The sequence below is a fragment of the Pelophylax lessonae genome (assembly GCF_965119305.1).
Source record: "Pelophylax lessonae genome assembly, chromosome: 4".
NCBI lineage: Eukaryota > Metazoa > Chordata > Amphibia > Anura > Ranidae > Pelophylax > Pelophylax lessonae.
The window spans coordinates 304,890,469-304,916,203 of NC_138771.1; the positions used below are offsets into that span (position 1 = coordinate 304,890,469).

The window sequence follows — 25,735 nt, forward strand, 5'->3', positions numbered from 1 at the left end:
AAAAAAAAGTAAATAATGGGCACAATTAAAATAACTCACCTAAGGAAATTTTTAGCATGTTTTTAAGCATTTTCAGTTAAAAATCTTTCTACAGATATGTCCTAAATAAAACGTGGCATTGTGGCATTGCAAGCCAACAAGACAATAACTCCACAGCCAGACTAGGGGCATTGCAAACAACATTGGTGACTTTAAAAATTATTTAAAAAAAAAAACATAATTGAAAGCTTATGCATCACAATCAGCAATGATAAAGTAGTACACAGTGGGTAAATATCTCTGCAATTATCATTAGGAAACCAAGTCATGCAGTAATTTCTTGGGAGCTGGTGATCAGTACATATCATTGCACACGTGAATTTTACAACCTGTTTGGATGCTGACTTTACATAATTCTATAGATTTGTTTTCCAAACCTGTCCTAAAAGTGGTATTAAAAGGCTTATAAAAGTGGTGGCTGTGTTTGTTTGTTTTTTTACCAGATGATCTAGCCAGTAAATCTGTAATTTTTCAACTTCCTGTAACTGTTCTGGGAAACCATTTAATAGATGAGTTTAGTTCAACTTTAACACTGACAGGGCTGCTGACAATGGCCAGATTTTTTACCTTTATGTAAAACCTTTATCCCAAAAAAAAATTGTTGCTGCAACTGCTAAAAAAGTGTTTGCTGGAGTTCAGCTTTAATTTGTTAGTTAAATTCACCTAAGTCTGCTAGCACATCGAACACTACCTTCCTCTCCAAATTGGCAACGCTGCTGTTCAAAAGGTGTTTTTAGTTTCTCCTTCATCCAGAGTTCAGACACTCTAAGGGCTTGTTCACATATGTTTTGATCCGCATCTAGATCACTTTTCAGGAAGGATAAGGCAGGTAGTGAGAAGGCGTTTTATCACCTCCTCACCACCTGTTTTACCCCTTGAATGCTGCACTAGCGCACCACCAACCATGTATATTGTACTCGCTTTCAGAGCAGCCTTGTTCACTTGAATGGGTCATGTTTAGTGGTTGCAGTGCATGCCAAAAGCGACAGGTGCTATAGTTTCTGCCACGACTGCAAAGCATAGAATCGCGGCTGTGGAATGTGTACACCCCCAGCCGCGGTCTTAGCAGCTATTAAGGGGGTAGCGGTTGGGTGGCTGTAAAAGTAAGGCTCATCTACTGGGTTTTACTGTCCCCATGTTCACATGTGAATGAGCCCCAAGACAAGAAGTGTGTTACTGGCTGAATCACTAGGTAAAAACAAAGGGAAATAAAGCTAAAAAAAAGTAAACAAATGCAGCCAGTACCACATCTAATATCTGGAACATTACCATATACAACATTTCTGTTTTTAGGTTTAATACCACTTTAAATCCAACAGCAAAGGGTGTTTTGCAGGAAACCTTACATATGAACAGGTGCAATAAGTGTTTTAACAATGAAATTTAGCTACCTGTGTGGATATTTATAAAAAAAAATAAATGATTGGCGGGATTAGAGGATGGGTCTCAGAAAATGTAAGGAAGAATTGAATTGCATGTGCATTGACAAGCAGAGGTTTGTGACAGGTTCTAGAAGTTTTAAGGATGGACTGATGCCTTACTATATGACACTTTCAGTAAGATACCGAACCATTCTAATAAATATGTACTTTGACAAGGGGGTCATTTGCAATTGCGATATTTGACTACCCTTGCAGCAAGCTGTGTGCAGCACACCATCTTAACAAGTTTGTGCTAACATTTGGGAGAGAAAAGTAAAGAGCAGGAGCCGGACACCTGCTTCTAAGGGTCAGGGAAGGGGGACTTTAAAAACCAGCATGTCTGACTGCTCAGTCCCTTTAATCCATAAAAACTTCCTTCACAACATATGGAGTGGACATTATTTTCCTATGCCCATCTATGGCTAAACTAACAAAAGCTAGAGAAAATGGGCATAGTGACAATTGTCCATCTTTGAGCCCATTACCATTCAACCAGGACCTCCAATCAGGTGTTAGCAATATACGCTGTGTCTGCCACTGAAAAGGCAATAAATGGCACATAATTTAATCTGCTGGCACAATTTCTGTGAGATAAAGCAAGCACTTTCAGTGGCTAAAATGTCTTCCACACAGGAAAACTCTACAAATTTTTCCAACCATTGTTTGTATCAGACACAAAAATTAGAAGGATAAAAATGTGCATTGCCTTATTACAATCTAAGAACATTGTTAGGATCTAAGACCTAATAACAGTGCTAAGAATTTAATAACTTCAGATTGCAATCTATGTGTAGAATTACCTCAAATGAGGCAGCACAGTAAGTGCAGCCCAACAGTGTGACATTTCACATGCATCCAGATCAGGTGACAGATGAATCAAAGACAGGATGTAATCCAGCACTGCAGATCCCTTACTCTGGCCACCTTTCGATTTTGAACTAAGAAAGAAAACGAAGACATGGCACATAAGAACCGGTAACATTATCACACGTAATAACCAAGTTTATCTCAAATGATCAGTTGTTAGCCATTATTTACATTATAGCCCTCATTTACACTAGTACATTTTATTGCAATCACCACCACATGAGAAATGTATTATTAAGTACTACTTGTATTTGTATTTGGCCCCAGTCATAGTAAATAGACTAAACAGGCTCACACATATCCGGAAAATGTGTGCACTATAAAATAAAATAAAAGACCCTGGTGGTTATTTGTCATGTTCTTGTTATTACATTTTAAAGGTTGATGCAATTTCTTATTGCAGGTAGAAAAAAAAAAAAGAAAAGAATTGATTTCTCTACATTATTTTTTAGCAATTTCACCAAATAATTTTACCAGTTAGATTTTTCCACAAGTACAAGGGGATATTTTTCAAATGCCATAGAGCCAACTGTTGGGGGTTCAGCTTTTTCCAAAATGAGCTTAGTTAAAATTGCCAGGGTCTCGCTCATAGCAGCAGGGTTCTCATCTGTGAAAACCAGCAGGATATACTGCAGGAAGCGTGGAAGAAAATGCTGAAAAATAAAATAAAATGTAATATTTAAACATTGTATATCAAATATTAAACAGCAATGTAGATTTAGAATAACTGTATGAATACCTAACAGTGGGCATTGTATAAGGATACATTTGTTTTGTGGCCTAAAGTGGTTGTAAACCCTCACTTATACCCGGTGAAGTGAATAGTCTCAGGTGATACACAGAGATTAAATAAAGACTCCTACATAGGTTTTAGTTGTTTAAAGGAAAATAAGTAAAGTATAAATAATAATTTGTACCCATAGGTAAGCTTATACTGTAAATATCTTATAAACGTGTACTGTTTAGGGAATATTTACATTGCATGCAGCCAATGACGTCATCGGCGCATGCGGTCTGAAGGAACGGCCACCCATGCCATTCCTTCAGATACCTGTGCCATGCGTGGGAGTGACGTCATCGCGGCTCTGGCCTGTCACACAGCCGGAGTCCGCGGACCTGGAAGGAAGACCGAGAGAACATGGACGCTGCCTCCAGAGACTACATTGTATCGCTGGAGGGCTTTGTTTCAGGTAAGTTTCACATAAAGTGCTAGTATGCGATGCATCCTAGCACATTATGCCTTTACCTTGAAAGCCAAAAAAAAAAAGTAACCAACAGTTTACAACTGCTTTAACTGCAGTCTTCTCTACAACCCTTTTAAAGTGAAAAAGTACAGAGTGTGGAGAACTGCAGTTACAGCTCTGAAACAGTGTGTAAGACCTGATTGGAGGAAAGGAGCACACTTCCCTTCCACATAGGCAGAGGAATGAAGGAACATGCAAGGCTGTATTCTGAATAGACAAGCTCTGTGCTTACCTCCCTCCCTGACACAAATTTCAGCTCATTTTATCTCATGTGCCAGAAAACTTCTCAGAAGTGACTCCTGCGAATAACAGAGGAATATGGATGGACTCAGGTGTGTTTGGATCTTAGTCCCAAATACACCAGGGCACTCCCACCAGGAAGCCTCACTGCACACCGCCAATCAGGGGCAGTGAGGAATTTCCTGCAGCTGAACATATTCACACTGCTTATGAGTGGTGGTGTGCAGTGATGGATTCCTGGCGGGATTGTTTAGGTGAGTTGGGACTAAGACTAGGACTTGAACACGCCTGAGCCCATCCGTAAAGAGAAACGAAGCACCAGAGAGAAACGACACTTAGAGCTTTGGAGAGAGAAAAGTAAACACTACAGATATATGTGCTTAGTTCAAATCTCCTGACTGAACTTTACAACCACTTTAAATTGGAACTTTATCCAAAAGGGGAAGATATATGTGCTTAGTTCAAATCTCCTGACTGAACTTTACAACCACTTTAAATTGGAACTTTATCCAAAAGGGGAAGTTCCACTTGTTTGCATCCTACCCCCCTCCACTGCCACATTTGGCATAGATTGAGGGGGAGGGGGGAGCGGGCACCTGGTTTTAAACAGGTAACCGCTCTGCCACTTCTGGTCAAATCGTGAAGTTCGGCCCCCCTCCATCTCCCTGAAGACTGTGGGACCATTCAGAAAGTGCAGCGCGGCTCGCATACGCATAGCAGAAAACCAGCTGTAAAGCCACAAGGCTTCACTGCCAGGTTCCCATAGGTAAGATGGCAGCACCTAGAGCCGAAGCCGGGTGAGGACATCGCTGGATCTCTGGATAGGTAAGTTTCCTTATATTCAAAGTCAGGAGCTACAGTATTTTAAACTGAGCTCCTCTACCTCACAATGAAGATCTTTGCACGTGAACATTTATTTAATATTAGGACTAGGCATGGGATAAGACCACATTGGATTGTTTTAGCTTTTTTGTTGATATAGCATTTGAAGTATTATTTTTTTTTTTTAGATAAATGTATCATTTAAACTTACTGGATACCTTTGGTGTGGGGATGAAAACCAGACTGAAAAGGGTGGATCAGGTGAACTTTATTACTTACACTTTTATATTCACTTTCATATTTAATACAAAAAGAGTGCAAAATGATAATACCTCTTTTCTAAAGCTATTAGATACTTGCCTGCTCAAACTGCTTCATTTTGAATAGCCTTTCTGAGAAATCCAACAGTGATCTTCTTGAAAATCCACTGTCAAAAGCCTTAAAAAATGTGTAAATGCAGATTTAATATGCACAGTAAATGACATTTACAAGATCACTGTCCTCAAAATCTGGTAATATTTTGTCACCCCTTAAAGAAGTGCCATTCTTTCAATCCAAATGCAAAGATTAGCAAAAAGAAAGGCATGGACTACATTAAGCTATGCCTTTTATCAGTCACACTACACTCAGGTAATACACTAATCGCAGGATGAATGGGACCATGAAAAGTACTAACATTACACAGACTGAATCACTGAATCCTAGTTTTAAATTACATTTAAAACAGTCTATTTAAACAGTCTATTTACATTATGTCACAGCACAAAGAAATAACAACACTTTTAACATACTAAATAAATTAGTTTGATTATAACCAGCTACATTAAAAGGTTTTTGTCATTTGGGAATCATAAAGGCTGCCATAACCACTTTTGAAAATGCTTGTTCCCTGGCCATCATGCTATAGGTGAGGCTTTACAGATAAAGGTATATATATAAATAAAGCTGCGCTAACAATTGAAACAGTCCATGTGAATGTCCATAGATGAAAGGAAAAAAATGATGACCCTTGTGCAGGTACCGCTTACCAGATTCCAATCATTAAAGAGCCAAGAGATTAAAGGCAGAGTCTTCAAATATGGAACACAGCAAGCTTCATAGGGCTCCAATGTGAATCTCCTCAGTGGTATATGAATAGAAAGGAGAAAAACAACACCATAGTGTAAACCAGTAACAAAAATGGATGAAAATGCGTTGTGACTTGTGCGGGTACCGCTTACCAGAAGTAGCAGATACTGTAGCCAAAATGATGGGAACCGAATCCGCAGACCTCAGAAGGCAGCAACCCGTACCGTGGTGATGCAGATGTCCAAGGATACGTTTAAATGAGGAAAAAAAAGGCAAACGCCATAGCGTAAAACCATAAAACAAACGATGAAAACACCCAAATAGTGGTAACTAAAAATCCAATATTGGTGAATAGTGACAGCCACCACCGAAGAGGGTAAGATCCCCTTATTAACTGTACCAAGAAGTTTAAACAAGTAGTGAGATAAACCGCTTACCAGATGGACTAGAAGATAGACATATATTAGAACCTAGAGGGCACCAGTGAGAATGGGTACTCTTACCAGCTCCAGATATTACATGAGCGGGGGTTCAAAGTGACGCTGGACAACACTCCTGATAGCGCTCATCAACCAGGCTCAGGGAGGGATGCAGGTTACCCAAGAAATGAGGAGGGGAGAGCCATAGCATAAAATCCAACGACTATTTATTGACACAAATTGTATTGCACTTACAAATATCAGACGACAAAGAACGTAGATGAGAGGGGTTGGAGGGAGGTAACAGCCGCCGGCCGGACGGCACCGCTCGCCCGTCCTTCACAACAAGTAGGTGGGTGTGACGTCAGCACGCCGTGACCTGACTAGTTTCATCAGAGATGATTTTTTCGAAGGTACGGGCGGCGTGCTGACGCCACCTATAAATATAGTTGAATCGATGACCGGAAGTTCCTTTTCGGCCATTTTCGTTATGGTAATAAAAAACCGGAAATACACGTCATAAACCGGAAGAGGATATGACGTATATTGCCCAAATGTAAACAAATAGTAAGAGTGGAGCTCCGCATCCAAGGGATCAAAAATTGTATCGACACAGACCTGAGGTCCACTACGAGATCCGGACCTTAGCGCCGAGACTCCAAAACAGCCCCAGATGGCAGATTTGTCAAAAATGCCATCTCATCGGCCAACAGAAAATTAAATTAGTATAAAGTAATATTATAACTGAATAATTAAAATAGGATATTCCGGTCATGGATTCCTAAATACAATACAATACAAATAGAAAACTAAAATCACTAAAATTAATTAAAAAATAAATGCATTGCAACATATTAGAAAAATACCTAAAAAATGCATAAAAAGCACCTATACAGAACGTATTGTCCCCTAAAAAGAAACTAAAAATTCACCAACCAAAAAGGTAATGATTAGATATTCTTTGAAAATCCTAATCAACTCAAGAGTTATCAATGAATGCGTTGATCTCTGTATCAACATTCAAGCCAAAAGGTGTGTATGTTTTGACCCTATATATCCAGGCCATCTCAAGGCGGGAGATACCCCTCTTATGTGGTTCACCCCGCCAGTGTGGGGTAAACTTGTCTATTCCCAGAAATAGTGTATTCTTGGGATCACTATTATGGGCCTGGGCATAATGTTTCGATACCGAATGCTTCGGAAATGATTTTCGAATATTTGCCACATGTTCATTGAGTCTGACATTCATAGGGCGTTTGGTTCTACCTATATATTGATAGCCACAAGGGCATTGGAGCAGATAGACAACTCCCTTGGTAGTGCACGAAATGAAAGGTTCAATGTCATGTGGCTTGCCAGTACTATGTGAGGTAAAAGATTTGGTATTCCGTATTGAATTCAAAGAACATATCTGGCACCTATTACATTTGTAATAACCAGTGAGCTGGTCTAGGAAAGTACTCCTAGGTTTGGGGGGTTCCAGCACATTGGGGGCCAGACTATGTCTTAAGGATAGTGCACCCTTAAAAACAACCCTGGGTTTCTCAGGTAGGGTTGTGCCTAGAACTGGGTCATTATTTAAAATATGCCAGTGACGGCGTATTAAGTTTTTAATGACCATGTGTTGACTGGAAAAGGTGGTAATAAAGGGAGCAGCGGGCACACTGGAAACTGTATTATCTTCCACCTCCCGTGGTTTCAAGAGTGAAGCTCTGTCTTTTTGCTGCACCTCCAAGAGTGTTTTCTGGAGAAATTCATGATCATATCCCTTCTCAAGAAATCTCTTGGTTAAAACCTCAGACTGAGAAAGAAAAACCTGATGACTGGAACAATTCCTCCTGATGCGGAGATATTGTCCCTTTGGCACAGCCTTTAGCCAAGGGTCATGGTGACAGCTGTCGACGGGAATATAGGAATTTCTGTCCGTCGATTTAAAGTAAGTAGAGGTGAAAAAACAATTATCCCTCACAGTTATGGTAATGTCAAGAAAGTTAATAGTAGATTGACTACATTCATAATTAAGTTGGATCCCTCTTGAGTTGGAATTCAACATCTCCATAAAGGCTACCAGGTCACGATGATGACCATCCCAGAGGAGGAGGACATCATCTATGTACCTGGCCCACAACCTCAACTGAGGCCTATGGTGGGCATAGATGACGTCCTCCTCCCACTGTGCCATAAACAAGTTGGCAAGGGAGGGGGCATACTTAGCCCCCATTGCCACACCTGTCGTCTGGCGATAAAACCTCCCATCAAACCAAAAGTAGTTGTGATGGGTGGCGAATTCCAAAAGTCTCATAATGAGTGAGATCTGTTGGTCAGGTATAGAGGAGTCTCTGTCTAGAAACATTCCCACTGCATTAAGACCCAAATGATGTGGGATGACGGTATACAGTGAAGATACGTCCGCTGTTACCATCCATAGGTCAGCAGTGGGAGTCAATCCAGATAGTAAATTAAGGACATGTGTAGTGTCCTTAATATATACGATGGGGTCTTTTGGACCAGAGGCTGCAAATAAGAGTCAATGTACTTCCCCACCCGGGACGACACAGAGTCTATACCACTGACGATGGGACGACCCGGGGGGGAAGTCAGACTCTTATGCAGTTTAGGGAGGCAATATATCACCGGAGTCCGGGGACATTTTGGGACAAGATAAGCCTTCTCCTTTTTGTTGAGTATGCCTCTTTGGTAACCATCTTCAACTATGTTTACCAACTCCTTTTTGTATTTGATCTTAGGGTCGGAGGGCAGTGTGACATAAGTCTGACCATCACTCAATAGTCTATACATTTCTGCCATATAGTCGTCCCTATCCAGGACTGCTATCCCACCGCCTTTGTCGGCAGGCCTGATCACCAAGTTTTTATTATTACATAGGGAATCTAATCCGGTCTGTAAATTAGTGGGTAGAGAAGTTTTATGCACTTGAATGCGATCCAGATCTCTAAGCACCACATCCCTGAAAACTTTCAGAGATGGTGCTAAAGATCCTGGCGGATTAAAAACAGATGCATTTGATAACCCGGAATGCTGATATTGCCGGGGTACATTCGTTTGTTGGCTAATTGGATTACTCATCATGTATCTTTTTACACTCATTTTCCTCACAAACTTGTGTACATCCATGTAAGTTTGGAATTTATTAAGGCGTTGTGGGGGTGCAAATTTAAGGCCTTTATCTAAAATTTGAATCTCAGCACTGCTAAGGGTGACCTTGCTGAGATTAAAGATACCTGCACCCTCTACGTTTTGGATTTTTTTTGATTTAATGTGCCTGCCTCCCCGACATCCTCTTGAGGTTCGGCTGGGCGCTTGATGCCTTGATTGGCCTTGGGAAAACACTGGCATATTGGCACCGTCACTGGCATATTTTAAATAATGACCCAGTTCTAGGCACAACCCTACCTGAGAAACCCAGGGTTGTTTTTAAGGGTGCACTATCCTTAAGACATAGTCTGGCCCCCAATGTGCTGGAACCCCCCAAACCTAGGAGTACTTTCCTAGACCAGCTCACTGGTTATTACAAATGTAATAGGTGCCAGATATGTTCTTTGAATTCAATACGGAAACGGAATACCAAATCTTTTACCTCACATAGTACTGGCAAGCCACATGACATTGAACCTTTCATTTCGTGCACTACCAAGGGAGTTGTCTATCTGCTCCAATGCCCTTGTGGCTATCAATATATAGGTAGAACCAAACGCCCTATGAATGTCAGACTCAATGAACATGTGGCAAATATTCGAAAATCATTTCCGAAGCATTCGGTATCGAAACATTATGCCCAGGCCCATAATAGTGATCCCAAGAATACACTATTTCTGGGAATAGACAAGTTTACCCCACACTGGCGGGGTGAACCACATAAGAGGGGTATCTCCCGCCTTGAGATGGCCTGGATATATAGGGTCAAAACATACACACCTTTTGGCTTGAATGTTGATACAGAGATCAACGCATTCATTGATAACTCTTGAGTTGATTAGGATTTTCAAAGAATATCTAATCATTACCTTTTTGGTTGGTGAATTTTTAGTTTCTTTTTAGGGGACAATACGTTCTGTATAGGTGCTTTTTATGCATTTTTTAGGTATTTTTCTAATATGTTGCAATGCATTTATTTTTTAATTAATTTTAGTGATTTTAGTTTTCTATTTGTATTGTATTGTATTTAGGAATCCATGACCGGAATATCCTATTTTAATTATTCAGTTATAATATTACTTTATACTAATTTAATTTTCTGTTGGCCGATGAGATGGCATTTTTGACAAATCTGCCATCTGGGGCTGTTTTGGAGTCTCGGCGCTAAGGTCCGGATCTCGTAGTGGACCTCAGGTCTGTGTCGATACAATTTTTGATCCCTTGGATGCGGAGCTCCACTCTTACTATTTGTTTACATTTGGGCAATATACGTCATATCCTCTTCCGGTTTATGACGTGTATTTCCGGTTTTTTATTACCATAACGAAAATGGCCGAAAAGGAACTTCCGGTCATCGATTCAACTATATTTATAGGTGGCGTCAGCACGCCGCCCGTACCTTTGAAAAAATCATCTCTGATGAAACTAGTCAGGTCACGGCGTGCTGACGTCACACCCACCTACTTGTTGTGAAGGACGGGCGAGCGGTGCCGTCCGGCCGGCGGCTGTTACCTCCCTCCAACCCCTCTCATCTACGTTCTTTGTCGTCTGATATTTGTAAGTGCAATACAATTTGTGTCAATAAATAGTCGTTGGATTTTATGCTATGGCTCTCCCCTCCTCATTTCTTGGGTAACCTGCATCCCTCCCTGAGCCTGGTTGATGAGCGCTATCAGGAGTGTTGTCCAGCGTCACTTTGAACCCCCGCTCATGTAATATCTGGAGCTGGTAAGAGTACCCATTCTCACTGGTGCCCTCTAGGTTCTAATATATGTCTATCTTCTAGTCCATCTGGTAAGCGGTTTATCTCACTACTTGTTTAAACTTCTTGGTACAGTTAATAAGGGGATCTTACCCTCTTCGGTGGTGGCTGTCACTATTCACCAATATTGGATTTTTAGTTACCACTATTTGGGTGTTTTCATCGTTTGTTTTATGGTTTTACGCTATGGCGTTTGCCTTTTTTTTCCTCATTTAAACGTATCCTTGGACATCTGCATCACCACGGTACGGGTTGCTGCCTTCTGAGGTCTGCGGATTCGGTTCCCATCATTTTGGCTACAGTATCTGCTACTTCTGGTAAGCGGTACCCGCACAAGTCACAACGCATTTTCATCCATTTTTGTTACTGGTTTACACTATGGTGTTGTTTTTCTCCTTTCTATTCATATACCACTGAGGAGATTCACATTGGAGCCCTATGAAGCTTGCTGTGTTCCATATTTGAAGACTCTGCCTTTAATCTCTTGGCTCATTAATGATTGGAATCTGGTAAGCGGTACCTGCACAAGGGTCATCATTTTTTTCCTTTCATCTATGGACATTCACATGGACTGTTTCAATTGTTAGCGCAGCTTTATTTATATATTTTCTTCTTGGGGTGTCAGTCGCACTTGAAGCTGCTGCTTTGCTTTTTTGAATTAGCGCAGTTGTTTTTTCTCTTTTTATTTCACCTGTTTGACTTTCAATTGCTGCTTTTTCATGGATATTTTTGACTATAGGGCCTCTAAGGTGGTCAACACCGATGGGGTATTCGAATCATTTACTTCAGATGATTTTGACATGAGTGGTCTGTTCATGAGGCTTAAAAATTTAATGGTATCTGAAGTACACACCCAGTGGGACATAGTTTTTCTTGAAACTTATGTTAAGAGAACTATGGTGCCCAGGAGTCTGAGGTGGGAGGTATGTCCCCAGTCAGATGAGGGTGAGCTTGAAGAATGGCACAGATACTTCAACGAGGCAGGGGTTAATTTTTTGAGATTCCTCATATCCCGTAAAAATGCCAAATTAACTAGGCTGGATGGGGAAATCAAAACTGTTAAAGAGAAATTAGTCCCTCATATGACTAGTGAAGCCTATAAGGCCGCGTCAGCTGATCTATTGAAGCTCCTCCAAAAGGAAGAGAGAGAGCAAAAAATTAAAAAACGTAAAAAGTTCAATCGCGACTTACAGGACTATCAGTCAAGTGCAGTCTTCGAGTGGCAAAAGAAATTGTTGGGTGACCAAGAGCAACCTGATGATGCAATGGAAGTTTCAATTAACCCCCCAAGAGTTGCTTTTAATGGCCCACCTCAAACCAATAATAATGGTCCCAAAACAAACAAAAAGGGACCTCGGCCTAATGGTCGACGTCTCTCATACAAATCACCACATAGGGGCCCCAATGTGGCTAATAACAAACCCACTGGGAATCAATCTAAACCTAATAATCATTTTTCTGGACAGGGTCAACAAAGTGACTGGCAACGCGGTAGAGACCGCAACCAGCATGGAGGGTATGGCTATCCCAACTATCCCCATACTCCTCAATGGAGGAGAGGACCAGACAACTTTGCGGAATCAGGATATTATTATCCTAATCCCCAATGTCCAGAACCTGACCAATATAGACCACCACACTGGCGGCAGTATTACAGTCCCCCTAGATCCCAACCATATTGGTATGATCCAGGTTACAATCGTCCATCAGGGCCTGTAAGGGAACCTCAGAATTCTAGAAGAGATCATCCTCCCCCTAGACAAGAGGGCTATCAGTATAATGTACCGGTTAATAACCGATTCTACCCGCTTAAGGACAATGAGGCCCCTGAAGAAGTGGAAACATCTCAACCACTCAATAGTACACATACAGTAAGAGAGGTGGCCTTGGAGAACCCTAACTCTGAGACCCTAGTAGGTCAAAGTTATCCTGGTTGGGGTTTTCCCAAGGCCAATCAAGGCATCAAGCGCCCAGCCGAACCTCAAGAGGATGTCGGGGAGGCAGGCGCATTAAATCAAAAAAAATCCAAAACGTAGAGGGTGCAGGTATCTTTAATCTCAGCAAGGTCACCCTTAGCAGTGCTGAGATTCAAATTTTAGATAAAGGCCTTAAATTTGCACCCCCACAACGCCTTAATAAATTCCAAACTTACATGGATGTACACAAGTTTGTGAGGAAAATGAGTGTAAAAAGATACATGATGAGTAATCCAATTAGCCAACAAACGAATGTACCCCGGCAATATCAGCATTCCGGGTTATCAAATGCATCTGTTTTTAATCCGCCAGGATCTTTAGCACCATCTCTGAAAGTTTTCAGGGATGTGGTGCTTAGAGATCTGGATCGCATTCAAGTGCATAAAACTTCTCTACCCACTAATTTACAGACCGGATTAGATTCCCTATGTAATAATAAAAACTTGGTGATCAGGCCTGCCGACAAAGGCGGTGGGATAGCAGTCCTGGATAGGGACGACTATATGGCAGAAATGTATAGACTATTGAGTGATGGTCAGACTTATGTCACACTGCCCTCCGACCCTAAGATCAAATACAAAAAGGAGTTGGTAAACATAGTTGAAGATGGTTACCAAAGAGGCATACTCAACAAAAAGGAGAAGGCTTATCTTGTCCCAAAATGTCCCCGGACTCCGGTGATATATTGCCTCCCTAAACTGCATAAGAGTCTGACTTCCCCCCCGGGTCGTCCCATCGTCAGTGGTATAGACTCTGTGACGTCCCGGGTGGGGAAGTACATTGACTCTTATTTGCAGCCTCTGGTCCAAAAGACCCCATCGTATATTAAGGACACTACACATGTCCTTAATTTACTATCTGGATTGACTCCCACTGCTGACCTATGGATGGTAACAGCGGACGTATCTTCACTGTATACCGTCATCCCACATCATTTGGGTCTTAATGCAGTGGGAATGTTTCTAGACAGAGACTCCTCTATACCTGACCAACAGATCTCACTCATTATGAGACTTTTGGAATTCGCCACCCATCACAACTACTTTTGGTTTGATGGGAGGTTTTATCGCCAGACGACAGGTGTGGCAATGGGGGCTAAGTATGCCCCCTCCCTTGCCAACTTGTTTATGGCACAGTGGGAGGAGGACGTCATCTATGCCCACCATAGGCCTCAGTTGAGGTTGTGGGCCAGGTACATAGATGATGTCCTCCTCCTCTGGGATGGTCATCATCGTGACCTGGTAGCCTTTATGGAGATGTTGAATTCCAACTCAAGAGGGATCCAACTTAATCCAACCATAACTGTGAGGGATAATTGTTTTTTCACCTCTACTTACTTTAAATCGACGGACAGAAATTCCTATATTCCCGTCGACAGCTGTCACCATGACCCTTGGCTAAAGGCTGTGCCAAAGGGACAATATCTCCGCATCAGGAGGAATTGTTCCAGTCATCAGGTTTTTCTTTCTCAGTCTGAGGTTTTAACCAAGAGATTTCTTGAGAAGGGATATGATCATGAATTTCTCCAGAAAACACTCTTGGAGGTGCAGCAAAAAGACAGAGCTTCACTCTTGAAACCACGGGAGGTGGAAGATAATACAGTTTCCAGTGTGCCCGCTGCTCCCTTTATTACCACCTTTTCCAGTCAACACATGGTCATTAAAAACTTAATACGCCGTCACTGGCATATTTTAAATAATGACCCAGTTCTAGGCACAACCCTACCTGAGAAACCCAGGGTTGTTTTTAAGGGTGCACTATCCTTAAGACATAGTCTGGCCCCCAATGTGCTGGAACCCCCCAAACCTAGGAGTACTTTCCTAGACCAGCTCACTGGTTATTACAAATGTAATAGGTGCCAGATATGTTCTTTGAATTCAATACGGAAACGGAATACCAAATCTTTTACCTCACATAGTACTGGCAAGCCACATGACATTGAACCTTTCATTTCGTGCACTACCAAGGGAGTTGTCTATCTGCTCCAATGCCCTTGTGGCTATCAATATATAGGTAGAACCAAACGCCCTATGAATGTCAGACTCAATGAACATGTGGCAAATATTCGAAAATCATTTCCGAAGCATTCGGTATCGAAACATTATGCCCAGGCCCATAATAGTGATCCCAAGAATACACTATTTCTGGGAATAGACAAGTTTACCCCACACTGGCGGGGTGAACCACATAAGAGGGGTATCTCCCGCCTTGAGATGGCCTGGATATATAGGGTCAAAACATACACACCTTTTGGCTTGAATGTTGATACAGAGATCAACGCATTCATTGATAACTCTTGAGTTGATTAGGACTTTCAAAGAATATCTAATCATTACCTTTTTGGTTGGTGAATTTTTAGTTTCTTTTTAGGGGACAATACGTTCTGTATAGGTGCTTTTTATGCATTTTTTAGGTATTTTTCTAATATGTTGCAATGCATTTATTTTTTAATTAATTTTAGTGATTTTAGTTTTCTATTTGTATTGTATTGTATTTAGGAATCCATGACCGGAATATCCTATTTTAATTATTCAGTTATAATATTACTTTATACTAATTTAATTTTCTGTTGGCCGATGAGATGGCATTTTTGACAAATCTGCCATCTGGGGCTGTTTTGGAGTCTCGGCGCTAAGGTCCGGATCTCGTAGTGGACCTCAGGTCTGTGTCGATACAATTTTTGATCCCTTGGATGCGGAGCTCCACTCTTACTATTTGTTTACATTTGGGCAATATACGTCATATCCTCTTCCGGTTTATGACGTGTATTTCCGGTTTTTTATTACCATAACGAAAATGGCCGAAAAGGAACTTCCGGTCATCGATTCAACTATATTTATAGGTGGCGTCAGCACGCCGCCCGTACCTTTGAAAAAATCATCTCTGATGAAACTAGTCAGGTCACGGCGTGCTGACGTCACACCCACCTACTTGTTGTGAAGGACGGGCGAGCGGTGCCGTCCGGCCGGCGGCTGTTACCTCCCTCCAACCCCTCTCATCTACGTTCTTTGTCGTCTGATATTTGTAAGTGCAATACAATTTGTGTCAATAAATAGTCGTTGGATTTTATGCTATGGCTCTCCCCTCCTCATTTCTTGGGTAACCTGCATCCCTCCCTGAGCCTGGTTGATGAGCGCTATCAGGAGTGTTGTCCAGCGTCACTTTGAACCCCCGCTCATGTAATATCTGGAGCTGGTAAGAGTACCCATTCTCACTGGTGCCCTCTAGGTTCTAATATATGTCTATCTTCTAGTCCATCTGGTAAGCGGTTTATCTCACTACTTGTTTAAACTTCTTGGTACAGTTAATAAGGGGATCTTACCCTCTTCGGTGGTGGCTGTCACTATTCACCAATATTGGATTTTTAGTTACCACTATTTGGGTGTTTTCATCGTTTGTTTTATGGTTTTACGCTATGGCGTTTGCCTTTTTTTTCCTCATTTAAACGTATCCTTGGACATCTGCATCACCACGGTACGGGTTGCTGCCTTCTGAGGTCTGCGGATTCGGTTCCCATCATTTTGGCTACAGTATCTGCTACTTCTGGTAAGCGGTACCCGCACAAGTCACAACGCATTTTCATCCATTTTTGTTACTGGTTTACACTATGGTGTTGTTTTTCTCCTTTCTATTCATATACCACTGAGGAGATTCACATTGGAGCCCTATGAAGCTTGCTGTGTTCCATATTTGAAGACTCTGCCTTTAATCTCTTGGCTCTTTAATGATTGGAATCTGGTAAGCGGTACCTGCACAAGGGTCATCATTTTTTTCCTTTCATCTATGGACATTCACATGGACTGTTTCAATTGTTAGCGCAGCTTTATTTATATATTTTCTTCTTGGGGTGTCAGTCGCACTTGAAGCTGCTGCTTTGCTTTTTTGAATTAGCGCAGTTGTTTTTTCTCTTTTTATTTTACAGATAAAGGGACAGGTCCTCTTGTCCTTGTGAAGTACATACATTTATTGAAATAAATGAACGTGATAGCGATTTACAAATACCTCAATGGCGATCCCAGCATAGGAAATAAACTATTTAGTCTAAGAGAGTGTAAGTGGACACACAATGAGATTAGAGTAGAAGCGGTTTAACCTTAAGCTGCGTAGGGGTTTGTTCACTGTCAGGGCGGTAAGAATGTGGAACTCTCTTCCACAATTGGTGGTATCAGCGGGGGAGTATCGATACTTTTAAAAGACTCTAGGATGTGCACCTCAAAGAACACATGGATGGATGGACTGTTGTCTTTATTCAACCTTAACTACTATGTAACTATGAATGAAATTCTACTAACAAAAGTGATTATAATCCAAAATCACACGAGAGCAGTCATAAGAACCGAGTAGTGTAAAAGACTGCTCTTGTGTGATTCTGGATGACAATGATTACAATTTGTACTTTCATGAGTATTTCTTTTCATTTATTTCAATATATCTATGTACTTCACAAGGGCAGGGTGCTCTGTCCCTCTGTTAAATATTAGTGAACAGAATTCTCCCTCTCTGCAATGTGAGCGGACATCCAAACATAAAGCTGGGAACCAGTTAGGTTGGTGTACAGGATGTCTGTGTGCGCTGCTGTTAGCGCAGAGAAAACAAATTTTTGGTGGTCTTACCCCTTTTACACCTGAGCTGCTCAATCACTTTCTATTAGTTTGGTAACATAAGTCTGCAGCTTTGATTTTTTTTTTTTTTTTTTAAACAGAGTTTCATCTTTAATTTATTAATCATTTTTCAAGTGGGTCATGGAGAGTAAAAACATCTGGAGTGCAGAATATAAATTACCTTATTTACTGTGTCTTTAATCTCAGACACTGGCAAAGAGACATTCTCATTAAGAAGTAAGGTAGAGATAATACTGAGAAGTCTGTGACAACAAGATGATGAAATGTTGGGAACTTGTAACAATTTTGCCAATGTCTAGAAGAAAACAAAACAGAGATTAAAGGAGATTTTGTGAAATTTCAGGAAGAAGGGTAACAGTTAGAATGAGATAAAGGAACTTACCTTAGACACCTGTTCTGGATGAGGAATCTTTGACCCTTGACCATGCTCCACCAGGATAGAATAACCTTCAAGTAATCTTTCTATCTGATCTGAGCATTGTGTACTGTATTCAGCATCCATTTTACCTGAAAGCTCCAGCAGAGATTCCTTAAAAATGACAAACAAATCAAGAAAAACATTTGTAAATTTGCATCGTTTTTTATAAATATTTCAAATACCCACAATGTTCCAGTTCCCTATCTCCGTGCCTAAGCCACTTACAATTCAAATTACCTTAGATTTATACAAAGAAAAAGAATGAAATAGAAATAAATAATAATCCCAATTGAGAGTTAAACAAGAATAATCTGATCACACAGACAGCTTGTCATCTCAGAGCTCAAACTGAACCTATTTCAGCATGTTTAAACAATGTGTTTTAGAAATGTGTACATTCAGTGTGTCTGAATAAGTTATTTTTCCATTTTTACCATATAATTAACTTACTCAATCTACTCCGCAACTGCTGGGAATTAACAATTTTCTAGCTATAAAAACAGTTCTAACAAGTGCTAAATACATAGCCCTTTTTGTACTGCATGACTTCCATATGTCCCAATGCCCACTGTTCAATATCAAACATAATTTCCAATATTTCCTTTTCATTGTTTAAACATTTTACATGCCCAGACTTCTACTCCTGTAGTAACTTTATTTAAGCAAGCCCAGATGTTTTCTAACTGAACTAGAACTTTCTAAGGACCACAAGCATGGCTCTTGTCTACCTCCAACCACCTAAATTAACTGTTTTCTGACAGAGACATGGGGGCTGCCACTGCTACTTTACAGTCTGCAAATGCTAGTTTCCTGGCTGCCATGCTTGCATCAATACTTTGTGTTCTTTAACTGAAACATATACGTAAATATGGATATCTGACTCAAAGCTGTGCATTAGGGGACAGGGTTTGTTACAATTGTAGCCGCAATGTTAACACATAATTTTTCAACTGTGAATTTTGATAAGCTATATACAGGGATCATACGATTGGAGTGCAAATTTAGGGGTTTATTTATAAAAGGGGTGAATGTGAGGAGTTGGTCCAATTTTGATCAATTTAATTATGTATGTGCCATACCTATGGGATCCACTTGGAACCTGAAAAATACTGTAGTAGGCACTGCTACAATGGTGATTTCCACTAACTTCTGGAACCTACGCTGAATGGCTGCCCTGATGCATTGTGAACATAGGAGGTCACTTGCTGGGCACAGGCACCATTTAGGGAACACTTTGCACTTTCTCAGTGAATGCAAAGCATTCTCTGACTGGACAAGGTGGAAAGGCATGATGGTAACGTCATGATCTACACCTTGTCCAATCAGAGAACACTTTGCATACACTGAGAAAACATGAAGTGTTCTCTGAACAGCACTTGTGCTGTGCGACCGACCTTTTGTGTTCACAATGCAGTAGAGCAGCTGCTTAGTATGGGGCCTGGAAGCTAGTGGAGATTACTGTAGAAGTGGTGCCTACTAAACTGAATTCCAAATTCCACAGGGAACCCATGGGTTTGGAACATACTAACAAATACTGTAGCTGCTAACTTTTAATAACAGGACGCTTATCTATCCAAGGATCCAGCGCTGTCCTCACCCAGGGTTAGTTCTTTACTAGCCTTTAGGTTCCCGGCATCTTAACTGTGGGCAGCTGGCTGTGCTGCTTGCGGCTTCACAGCCGGGTGCATGCCATGCTGCGCTTGTGAATGGTCCTGCAGTCTTCTGGGACCTGTAAAGTGTTCCAGAAGACTGTGGGGAGGGGAAGGGAAAGGGAGAAGAGAACTTACACTCAGATCATCAAAGTGGGAGCAGGTAGCTGCCAAAACTAAGTACCCCACCCCAACAAAAAAATGTCATGCCGCCAAATGTGGCAGAGGATGGGGGGGGGGGGGGGAGAGGATTTATAGTGGGTAAATCCTCCTCAATAAACTTTACCTCTAAAGTTTGGGTAAAGTTCCACTTTCAGTATATTGCATCTTCACTCACTGGTCTGATTTAACACGGTGACCCTGTGATAACAGTCATTTTAAATAATTTAAAGGATTTCCTTAAGAGTAAGTGGGAGCTTTCTGACAACCCTGAAGATGCTATTATTCTGCCACACACTAAAAATAGCAGAACGAAGAGATTGTCGTCTTCAAATATACAACCATACCTGAATACTAGTAAAAAGTGGTTCCATGTGCTCCCCATTAATGTAAGAAGTAGAGGACTCCACAAAATGTTTCAGTGTCTCGCCTACTAAAGTCCATGGCAACTGTTCTTCAGTTTCTGTCACTGGTCCAACTTTCTTTAAAACCAGTTGCAACACCTGCCAAAACACAGAAACTATTTAAGCAATATAAAAATAAGCATGTAACATTTACAATCAACAAACCATGAAGGTGATAGTTCTAAAATAAAGCAAAAAAAGAAAAACCAAATCCTAAAGACAAATGCCTGAAACAAATAGATGTTTCACACACAATGTAAAAAAATATAATCCTTTTTTGGGTCATATTTTTATTTAAGGTTGCTTTCATACTGAGTGTAGCGATTTACTGGCGTTTTTGAAAGAGTATTACAACGGTTTTAAGTGTATTTCAAGCGTTTTACAGCTTTAGACGTTTTTGTTTAGCCAATAGAAAGCACTAGGGGGAGGAGAGGGAGAGGGAATTAGGGGTGGAGAGCTGCTGTTTGAGTAGAAAATGCACAAAAAAAACGCTCATAAAACACAAAAATCAGGCATTTCTACTGAAGTCAATGGGGCCAGAAAGCACATGTAATCAGTCAAAAAGAAGCTCATGTACTTAAGCCTCGTACACACGCAACGATTATCGGCCGACCGATCGTCTGACTTTTGTCCAAGTTGAGTTTTGTTGGTTGGAATGTGCTCTAGACTGCACACGAATTTTCTCTGCCAACAAAATTCTACTTCAGAAGTGATGTCATGTGTTGGTTAGTTTTCTTTGTGTTTTTTCTTCTCTGAGCATGCCCAGACTTGCTCATCAGATTTTTCCCTGTCGAAATCTGTACTGACTGCATGAAAATCGGCTGTTATGTTGACGGCCAACAAAAATTTTATAGTCTGCACACCAGATTTTTTTCGGCCGAAAAGTCGGAGTTGGTTGTCGGAAGCATCATACTAACAAGCCGAAAATCGGCAGATCGGACATTGGCCAAAAATTCCCTGCCAATTTTCGACGCGTGTGTACGAGGCTTTAGAGTGACAGGCATTTTTCTTCAGGCAACAGAACACTCATATGTGAACAGGGGCCATTGAAATGAATGGGATTTGCCTCGTTGAGCGTTTTAGAGCTGCAAGCTTCAAGCTGAAAATCACTCAGGTGTAAATGGGGCCTTAATAATATCAGCAGAGTGTATCCCAAAGACGCTTCCTGCTCTAGTGTGACAATGTTTCACTTGTCTAGTAGCAGTGTTGTCATCCTTGTGTGCTCTTGATTTGGGCTACAATACTTTCACAATCTGCAGAGTAACCATTACTTACTTTACACCAAGGCATTCACACTGAGAAATTCAGCTACATACATTCAGATATGCCACAATATATGCTGTGTAGATCTGCCTGATGTTGGGTGTGAATACACATGAAGAGCAATATAACCCAGAACAATGAATACACATTAATGGTTGTGGACTGTAACATAGTTTATAATGCATGGTTTCATAACATTGGATAGAGAAGATAGATAGAGAGAGAGAGAGAGAGAGAGATAGATAGATTTAACTGATTCTTCATCGAGCATAGTTTGATATACAATATGAGTGATTGGGACTGAGGAGGCGACCAAAGGTTTTCATTTTTAATATTCTTCCTTGGGGAGCCCTTGTGTAGTAATTATTTGTTAAAATAAAATAATTAAGTTTTTCTATTTTTATAGGTTTTTTTATTCTTACGATTTTCCTGGAACACCTGAAGATTTTTCTTTACTTAAAGTGTTATTAAATCCAAGATGCTGCATTCAATATACCTGGTCTCCCACAGTACACAGAACATGGAAATGCAATTATTTTACTAAATATAAACTGCTAAATACTTTTTCTCATCAGCAGTACATAGCAGTCGTATGACTTCTATCAGTGTCTGGTTAAAGCTTGAAGAAGGAGTTTTTCATTCTACTCTGACTGTCCTCTGAGGCTGCAGGATCCCTGACCCTATTTCTGGACAGTGCTGATTGGCCATGTGCCCTGTCACATGCACTCTCCCAAGGGAAAAAAAAAAACTCTCTAGTAATACACACCAAACTGAGCATGAGTGCCCCCAAGGCTCTGTACGATCAGGAGATGGATTGGGGAGAGTGGAAGGAGGAGAGGTTCAGAGAAGACAGGATCAAACAGCCATTTTACACAATGCACAGGATTAGGCCCTTAGGTTCCACAGTGAGTATAACAAGCATGCTTTACTGCAAAATACAGACTGATTTTACTGTTACGGGATTAGTAACACTTTAAGTCCCTTATTACATTTCTAAATTGAAGTCAGTGTGTTCTTTTTTTTCTTCTTTATTTTATAATGGATTTCTGGGTTATTGGTAGGGGCACTCTATGAGAATCAGAATGCTTCCCATCTTTTGCAAGAAATTGGTTCGGCATGATTGGATTCTGTAGCAATGAACTAAGATCTGACCATTAGCAAGCATATAAAGAAATGTGTGCATTTCTAAAAAGAAAAAAAAAAAAAATGATGATCTCACAGTTTGGAACATTTACAAGCTATTTAAACAGAAAAATAGCACTTGTGGCCTACCTGTGACTGGTTACCTTCTTGTGACATAATTTACATTGATTAAATAGCAGTTCATATTATTATTATATCCCTTGCATGCACATAATTTATTCATGTATTGCATCTAATAATACATAGTTAATTACCTTTTTGGCACAGGAGTGAAACATATATCTGACCCCCTTGCACATCTCAAATAGCAGCTGCCCCAAACCTTCCACCTTCTGGGGATGTTCATTAAGATCCAGGAACATGAAGTTTAATAGTCCACTTAAATCAGGCACCTTAGACCAGAATAAAAAAAAAAGTTTAACATTTGGGCCAATAAAAGGAAAACCAAAATAATTTTGTGTTTACTTAAAAGAAAGCATAAAAAGGTCTATACAAGTTACATATACCTGGTTATAAAATCAAATAAAGACACATTAATGATTAACAATGCATTGTGGTTATATTAAAAATGTTTAAACAGAGAATTGGAAAAATATATAGATAATACTTCCCATTATCTTAGAGAGCTAGAGGCACTCCTAAAATCTTTGGCATTCAATACTTCCGGTGTGTTAGCGGTCTGTGTCTCCCTGTTGCGTTTAAGTTTACTAGCATGCCCATGCGGCTCAAATGGGACAAAGTAATGATGTAGTGGCTGAAAAGAAAGTCCGCGGCAAGGAGATGCAGGAATCGGACAAACCCAGATGTTAGCTTTGAATGACTCTAGTGGCACCTCTAGCTCTTCAAGAGAGTGATGATTGGATTCAACAGGGCACTAATGGCATTACCAATGTGTTTTCCAAAGCTGAATTTGTTTAAACTTTTAAAATTTAACAACAGTATATGTTTAGCAAATTCTATATATTGAAGGACAAACTCGTGGGTTATTTGATGGTAAATCTGTGGCTATATGACAGCAATATTAATTTATAAACCTCTTTGTATGAAAGTGTGTTTTTTGTACAGTTTAAGAAGAATTTAATACCTCCTAATATCAATATTTACTATGGGATAAGAAAGCAAAATGATCTTTTATATGACTGAATGTCTACAGCAGGGATGTCCAACCCATGGCCCCAGAATTTAGTGTTCAGCCCGTGCCCATTTAGAGAGACGCTATGGATGTTGTGCAAGCACAGCAGCCGACACAGACAAGCCCTGCCCATGCATGTCTGTAGGGATGCTGTGCAAACATAGCAGCTGTGGCAGCCTACATTGACCGGCAAATGCACCCCTGGAGGGATGGCAGTGCTGCCAAGTTTGTAATAGCATGGCCAGATCAAGCGGTGTGCTGGGGTAGGCTGTGCCCCCCCCCCCCCCTCCTCCACAGCAGATACATAGTCTACATTCACTCCGTCTATTATGGCTGGTGTGAATTGTGGCGGCGGTTCCTCCTACGGCTCTCAGCGAGTAGGTGCAGCTGCTGGCCCTGTTCACTATAATGACAGTTCGCTGGCAGCTGTACCTATTTTCAGCTCTCTACACAGCCAGAGTTTACCTGCAGTGATTACTGTTGGACGCACTTTGTCCGTGTCCAGCAGCGATCATCTCAGGTAATCATTGGCTGTGTAGAGACCCACGAAGGGTGCAGCCGCCAGTGACTTGTCATTATAGTGAATGGGCCCGCGGTGGCTGCACCTACCAGCTGAGAGCCAAAGGGGGGACCTGCTCATCAGCTATCCTTATTGTTAGTGTATTTTATCTGCTGCCCAAGACAATTTCTCTTCTTCCAATTTGACCCAGGAAGGTCAAAAGATTGGACGCTCTATGAGTACAGGTTGATAATTCAGAGGATTTTAACAAAGATCTTACAAGCATTCCATACCGTAAACATCAAAAGTAAACATAAAATAGTGGCATGTGAGTTCAGTTGTCTTGTGTGCGGTTAGGGTGATTGTTGTTTCTTGTAGATATCTTATAGAACAAAGTAAGCCTGTACATGTAAAAATCATTTGCATTAATAACATCCTACAAAAATTGTCTGCAAAGAAAGATTTATCCAAAAGCTGGAAAAGCCTTTTGACAGATCTCTCTCAATTCTATCAGTTGCCTTGGGCTTTTTTTCAGCTGGAACTTGGTGGAACTCAGTTCCACCACCTTTGGCTCAGGCCCTCTGCTCCCCAATCACCACTGTCACTTGTAAACACAGGGTCATGGTTGAGTTCCTGCACCTTTTTTTCTGAGAAAGAATACCCTGCCTGCAATCATTTTACATCTACAATGATCACAGTTTGGTTCACCAGATCTTCATTTTCTGAGAAACCATACTGTGAATGATCAGCCTACAAGACAAATCTGAGGAGTGCGTTTACCCATTTTCCACTATACATTTTTACATTTTGCATTTGTATGGAAAAAAAAACACAAGCACAGAATATGATAATGTAGCCAAGCAATACTACTTTGTTTGGTTGTGCGGTTCCCAGGGGAGAGTGCCTGGTCACAGGTGACTTACCTTCCTCATTAGGAATGCAAAACTCTCTGCAGCAAAATTTCGGATGTGTTCTTTGTGATGGGCAAGCAAAGTGCTGTATAAACTGCAAATAAAAAAATGAGTTCAGGCTGATTACTTTCTACAAGGTGACATTTCGTAGACAATTTATTTATTCCTATATATGTGGAAAAGAAAACTAACACCAGTGACCTTTATAACATTCTAGACTCCTTGGCATCCTTAACAATAAGGTCAGAATTTTGTTTTAACGGGATAGTTTCCAGTATCCCTTTGAGGATAAATTGCCACTGGAGAGCACATGTATTGGCCTTTCCTCCCCAAGATCATACCTATTTTGGTCTTTTCCTGATTTCTCTCCACCAGCACATACTCTTCCTTTTGCCTCTAAAGACCCCTCAGCCTGCAGCCAAATAACCCCATGACACACTGCATAATGAACCCTGTCCAGATCGTCCTTATAATTGTTGCAGACTGAGCTCAAACACACTGTCTGGAGGTTCAGCAACAGT

General features: G+C 40.8%; 1 protein-coding gene across 1 annotated transcript in view; it reads right to left on the reverse strand.

The window, feature by feature from the left end:
• Positions 1–25,735, reverse strand: part of UTP20 (UTP20 small subunit processome component) — a 159,469-nt gene that overhangs the window by 116,961 nt on the left and 16,773 nt on the right. The window contains exons 6-13 of the mRNA XM_082254752.1: positions 25,227–25,308; positions 22,927–23,064; positions 20,210–20,365; positions 18,019–18,165; positions 17,797–17,931; positions 4,994–5,071; positions 2,802–2,980; positions 2,261–2,398 (exon numbers count right to left, since the gene is read on the reverse strand). Coding sequence (XP_082110878.1) covers positions 2,261–2,398; positions 2,802–2,980; positions 4,994–5,071; positions 17,797–17,931; positions 18,019–18,165; positions 20,210–20,365; positions 22,927–23,064; positions 25,227–25,308 — 1,053 coding nt within the window. The remainder of the gene's footprint in view (positions 1–2,260; positions 2,399–2,801; positions 2,981–4,993; positions 5,072–17,796; positions 17,932–18,018; positions 18,166–20,209; positions 20,366–22,926; positions 23,065–25,226; positions 25,309–25,735) is intronic.